The 5,910-nt window shown below is 37.4% G+C and overlaps 1 gene segment (V, D, J or C); it reads left to right on the forward strand.

Annotated features, from left to right (window-relative positions):
• The first annotated feature begins 327 nt into the window (after positions 1 to 327).
• LOC113458531 overlaps positions 328 to 5,910 on the forward strand; it is a 7,626-nt gene continuing 2,043 nt past the window's right edge. The window contains 3 exon segments of the V gene segment in view: positions 328 to 390; positions 543 to 845; positions 2,417 to 2,595. Of these exon segments, the coding sequence occupies positions 345 to 390; positions 543 to 845; positions 2,417 to 2,595 (528 nt within the window).

The raw sequence follows: 5,910 nt of genomic DNA on the forward strand, positions 1-5,910 counted from the left end.
GAAGGTTTGCAACATTGTTAGGCCTGGTTTGGCTGAGTTAGGGGACTATCATGGGTAAATTCCTGTAGGGTTGTTGTTGTCAGAGAATAGAGAAGCTTAGGGGGAATTCTCAGCATATGAGCACTTAAATGAGTTGGGTCCTATCCTTCCTCATTAATTTCTGCATTACAGTTTTGAAATATTTTCTAACAGAGGCCTCAGTGGGGAGCCCCTGCTAGGCAGGGAGCAAATTTGCATAGCCACCAAACATCCACTAACTCCAAAAGGCTTTAAAGAGAATAAAAGCCCTTGTAGCCTGGGTATACAGAGACTTTCAAGATCCAGAGTTCTGTGACATATCTACAATGGCCTGGCTCTCTCTCCTGTTCCCCTTCATCTCTTTCTGCACAGGTGACCTACTAAAGACTCAGTTTGCTATTTCAACTTGTACAGGATACTGTTGCCCAGCTCTGAATCCTGAGTTCTGTTCCAGTAGAGTGTTGAGTTGGACCTGAAAAGGACATTGTTCAATATACTCAGCATCGTTCTCTTTTCTCTTGCAGGTTCCATGGCCTCCTATGTACTGACCCAACCTTCTTCACTATCAGTGGCCTTAGGTCAAACGGCCACTATATCCTGTTCTGGAGATAAACTCTCAGATAAATATGTTCAGTGGTACCAGCAGAAGGAAGGCCATGCCCCTGTGCTGGTCATATATAAAGATGATAAACGCCCGGATGGCATCCCAGACCAATTTTCAGGCTCCAACTCAGATAACAAGGCCACCCTGACCATCCGCAATATCCAGGCTGAAGATGAAGCTGACTACTACTGTCAGATTTGGGATAGCACAAGTAGTGCTCACAGTAACACGTGCAGATGAGGAAGTAAGACACAAACCCTTCTCTCCTGTGACAGTGGCAACTCATTTCCTAGTTCACTTTGCCAAGTTGTTTCCCTGACCTTTGCTAAGATCTTTGTATTCTAATACAAAATGAACAAGCCTGCAGGTGTAATGTGAACTGCTGAGTATCGTTCCTCAGACTCTACCAAGCAGAAGATGTGGTGACCTTCAGATTCCATCAGATAAAAGATTTTGTTCCTAAAATTTAGCAGATTTATTAAGATATATTTTTTGAAAATACTGCATTTTTTATTTGATTAATTTTTTCTTAAGTATTTTACATCTATTCTGATTATATTCACACTCACCTTTCCTCCCTCTTTTCCAGTTTCCCCTTGAAAAATACTATAATGGAGCTTGTGAATTATAAGAAATGTTTCTGCAGTCTAACAAGTCTGCAGTTAGAACTGGAAAGACAACTCAAGAAGGAAGAATTGCTTCACTCTCTCCTACCAAACAAACTGTGAAGGCCTATTCTACCTTGAGACCATAGAGCAAATGCCATGTAATACATTCCCTACTGTCTCAAAAAAGAGACATGTTTATCAGTTTTACTTTGAAGGAAAATATTATTATGTTCATATAAACACTAGCAGGAAGATGAACCAGGTACTCAAGGGGAATTGCACCTTTCAACCAGAACATATATATGGAGATAGAATCCTTGATTAACAAAGATACTGCCCAGCACACTTCCGTTCTGCCTAGTGCACATGGGTCTTATTTTCTCTCCTCCCAATGTCTTCCTACACATGACTTTCTGAAATACCATATTTAATGGGATACAAGTGATATCCTTCAACATTGTCTTTGGTTGTAGGTCCACTAATAAATTTACTTCATTCCCTCACAACTGTGTCTCCAGAATCTTGGCTTTGAATAGCAATTCCATTGATTTGAATTCCATAACACTGTTTGACCATATACTTTTCCCCTTTCCCATGAGGGCATGAGAAACAATAATGATCAGTTCTGGCTCTGCCTTCTCATCTCTGAGACAGCTTTTTCATTCTAGCACCCATCAGGGTGAATTAAAAAATGTGGTGGAGAATTATATTCCAGAGGAAATAGGAATTGTGGATGGGAACATACTCAGTGTTTTTTTTCTGGAAATGTCCTCATGTAGCACAGGGCTATAAGAGACCATTTAAATATATAAAAAGTAGGAAAAACAGCAGCAGCCTCTATTTTCAAAAGTAGAAAAATTATTGAACTTTGAAAAGGACGTAATTTATTTTATAAAAATGAAAATAGCAGTGTTTATGATTATGAACAAAGGTACACTAAGTGATATGAGCTGTAAAATCCTCTTAATGCTTTTGGACGCTCATTTGAGACCTTGTAGGACACTGTCCTCAGGCCTGAAACATTCTACCATGTTTCTCTGAGGCTGCTGTATTGCACTGATTGTGGTACCACCAAGGAATATTGAAGACATTCTCCTTAGTGAAGGGACATTTCTGAAACATTTCATGGAGGCTGTCTTCCACTGTGGTTTCCTGTGCAGACTGAACATAGCTATTTTCTGTTTAGTTACAGTTTCCTCCACTCTACTCATTTTAAGGACAAGGGATGAATGTGAATTAAAGGTCCAGGTCATGAGGAAGCAGGTCGTGACTGTCTCTAATGAGAGTATCACAGGATCAGAATTCATTGGTATCCTTACAATTCTTCTTCCGGAGATAGCATATGATGAGTTGAGAGGGATTCAGGTTAGACTTAACCAGATGTTCTCCATCAAAATAGTCAGAGGGTCTGTGTGAGTGTCTTTGCACATGCACACATAATTTATATAAAAATTAAATAAAAATCCCCCCAAAATCTGAAAAATCATCTTTTTCAGGAATTTATAATTGCAAAATCTTATACTGAAGATATTGAAAGTATGTATCCACAGTCCAATAGGGGGCATTGTGTACTTCTCAAAAATTGGTAAGACCTGAAATTAACTACTAACTCGAACTAAATCTCCTGGCCCAGGCTGACACCCAGAATCAGAGGTTACAGCACAGAAGGTGTTTCCTCAGAGCTGCCCCACCTTCCCAGGGAGTAGAATTTTTCCCTGGGCTGAAAAGATGTAATTTAGTGGTGATGGTGATAGTAAAAGACTCATACTGCAGCAAGTCACCATTTCCCCAGTACCCTGAAAACCCCAGAGACCAGCAGCATCTGTGAGTCCTGGGATCTTTGGAGATTTAAAGCATGAACTGGATACCTGTCTCATCCTCCCATATTTCCATGGTCTCTGTCAAGTTTCGATGAGATTAAAAAGGCCTGCCTTTGGAATGACTCCTCTCATTCCTTGCCTCGTTTTTAAATCTAACAGCTCTTTCTTTCAGGGTCTCCTCCACAGGCTGTGGTCACTCTGAAGAATGAGGGTCTCTAGCAGTTACTGATTGTCTCTTTCCACACTGGTTCCAGAACAAGCCTCTAGACTTTGATTACCTTAACAACTAACAGGCACTACCACTCTTCTATCACTTTTTATATTAAACCTTGTCTTCTTCGGTGGCTTAGAGTTACAAGACGGAAGACAGTGCTGAAGGCTACTGCATGCTATGCTACAGTGGTGCTCATCACAGTGAGACATATTAGGAGAATAAAGACAAATGAGTATTTGCTTGAGCTTGGGTATAAAAGTTGTCCTGTGATAATGGCATTCCATGACCAGGCACTGTTGCCATTGTAGGTTTAATTCTCCAAAGACAGGAATGCGAAGGGAAGTATCTCCCTTCATTTGTGTCTTAGTTAGAACAAAAAAGTAGAGATATTTGTCAACTGTTGCAATAGAGAATAAAAACATAAAACCAGAAGTAAAGTATTTTATTCCTCCCATATGCATTTGCTTGTAAGACTAGAGTCAACAGATCTTCAGAGAAAAGCATTTTCTGTGATGTTCTTTTTACAACTAGAGCAAAGTGGAGTAACAGTCCATTCTTATTTTATAGCTATTGGTATATTATCTCTCATTTGAAGAAAATAAAATTAATTTTAAGCTTTTAAAAATTATGAAACTATATATCTTTAATATATAATGACATTACAGTATATAGCACCTGTCATATAATAATATATGCTATTATATTTAACATATAATATGATTATCTTATGAATATATGTTGTTATATATAATTAATGTATAATACAGCCGATATACTATATATTACATATAAAATTAGTATATATCATTAGATGATATATGAATATTATATTAGAACAATATAGATGAAATAATTTCTTCTCTGACATTAGATTAACATGCTTCCCCTTAGGGAAGATATGGTGATGTGATAAATTTGACTACCATTGTATATAATCTCATTTTAAGATTGCAAGTACTATTACAGATGTGTTTAGTCAGATGAGCTCATGCTGAAGCACAGTGAGTCCCTGTGCTACCTAATATTGCTCTGAGAACATGGGGAGGTAGCATTGGATAGACATGATGACTGATGTGCATATAGGGCTCTGTAGCTGCTGACCAATGAAAACCTTAGATTGTTCACAAACATCAGGGACAAGGAGGGAAGAAAGAGGTGCCATAGGGTGCCTAGACAGCCATTTTGCATATCTGTTGTCCAGAAATAAGCATGTGATAATACAAGTCACTTGTTTTAACTCTCTCTTTATAGGTTGGTATGTTGTTGATGCAATCTCAAGGAACAAATTGGGCAATAATTTGTAATGTATTTGTTAATTTGCGCACATTTTTTAAATCTTCACTCCCATTTTATTAAAAAAGATATTGACATGTTGACTTGCTTTATGACTAAAAACAAACTCTAATGTTAAACAATTTTCAGTCTTAAATGATAAATATATTGCTCCTATTTCAATATTTTAGTATTGTAAGCAAGGGTACCATAGTGCAGCTTCTAGGAGATACCTTTTCTTCAATGGCATCCACCTGTGAAGGTGTGATCACACAAGTCTTACCTTGCTATTAGAATCTCAATTTTGAACAATTGGTGAAATATATAAAACTGAGGGACATGCCTGTTACTTTTAGTGGGAAACCTTAAGAAAGTTATTCCTGTCATATAAAGCACAGACTGGAATTCAGGATGTTTTTTTTTTTTTTTTGTTATACGTGGTAGTAGGAAACAGTAACTAAAGAAAAAGGAAAAGTTCATAACTTGAAAGACAATAGTTTGTAGCATGTGATAATTCAATACTTATTAAAACTCAAGATGCACATGGATCCTGTATATCTGTAGGTCTCAATTGGGGTCTGCCATCCTTTACTTGTGAAATCTTCTTTCCCAGGTAACTCACATCAATATATGAGTTTCAATAATATCAAAGAAACACCTAAGATAAACTCAAAACAACATGTGGGCAAAAAGAGTAGCAAAGTGATTTTGAAATTAATCATATGATTTTAAAATTATCACTTTATTTATTTATTTATTTATTTAATGATTGAATGTGTGTAAATACCACAGCATTGGTGTGACAGCTAAAGAACAACCTGTGTAAGTTGACTCTTTCCTTCCACAATGGTAGTTTCAGTAATCAACTCCCATTGTGAGACCTGACAAGTACTCTCTCATACTAGCCAAGTAGGCAGAGGCTAATAGTTCATTCATAGCCACCCTGACCCAAAATAACACACAGACACTGTTTTAATTGCAACATTGCTCTGCCAATAGCTTGGGCATATTTTTTTTTAGCTAACTCTTACATTAATTTAACCCATTTCTGCTATTCTGCGTATCACCAGAAGGCTCATGGTATACTAGTAAGTTTCGGAAATATCTGTCTCCTTCAGCAGCCATATGACATCTCTCTAACTCTGCCTTCTGCTTTCTATCTCTGCTTGTAACCCCCCTCTTGTTTTGGTCTATTCTCCCCTGTCATAAGCCAAAGAAGTTTCTTTATTCATTACCCAATAAAAGCAACGCATATACAGAAAGACTTTCACACTAGAGCCACCATACAGTTTAAAAAATTCTGAGTAGGAGACAATGTTCTATGCATGTATTCAACCAAGGAAAACAGAACCCTAGCTTCTTTCTTTCTTTCTT

This window comes from Microtus ochrogaster, unplaced genomic scaffold (genome assembly GCF_000317375.1).
Source record: "Microtus ochrogaster isolate Prairie Vole_2 unplaced genomic scaffold, MicOch1.0 UNK43, whole genome shotgun sequence".
NCBI lineage: Eukaryota > Metazoa > Chordata > Mammalia > Rodentia > Cricetidae > Microtus > Microtus ochrogaster.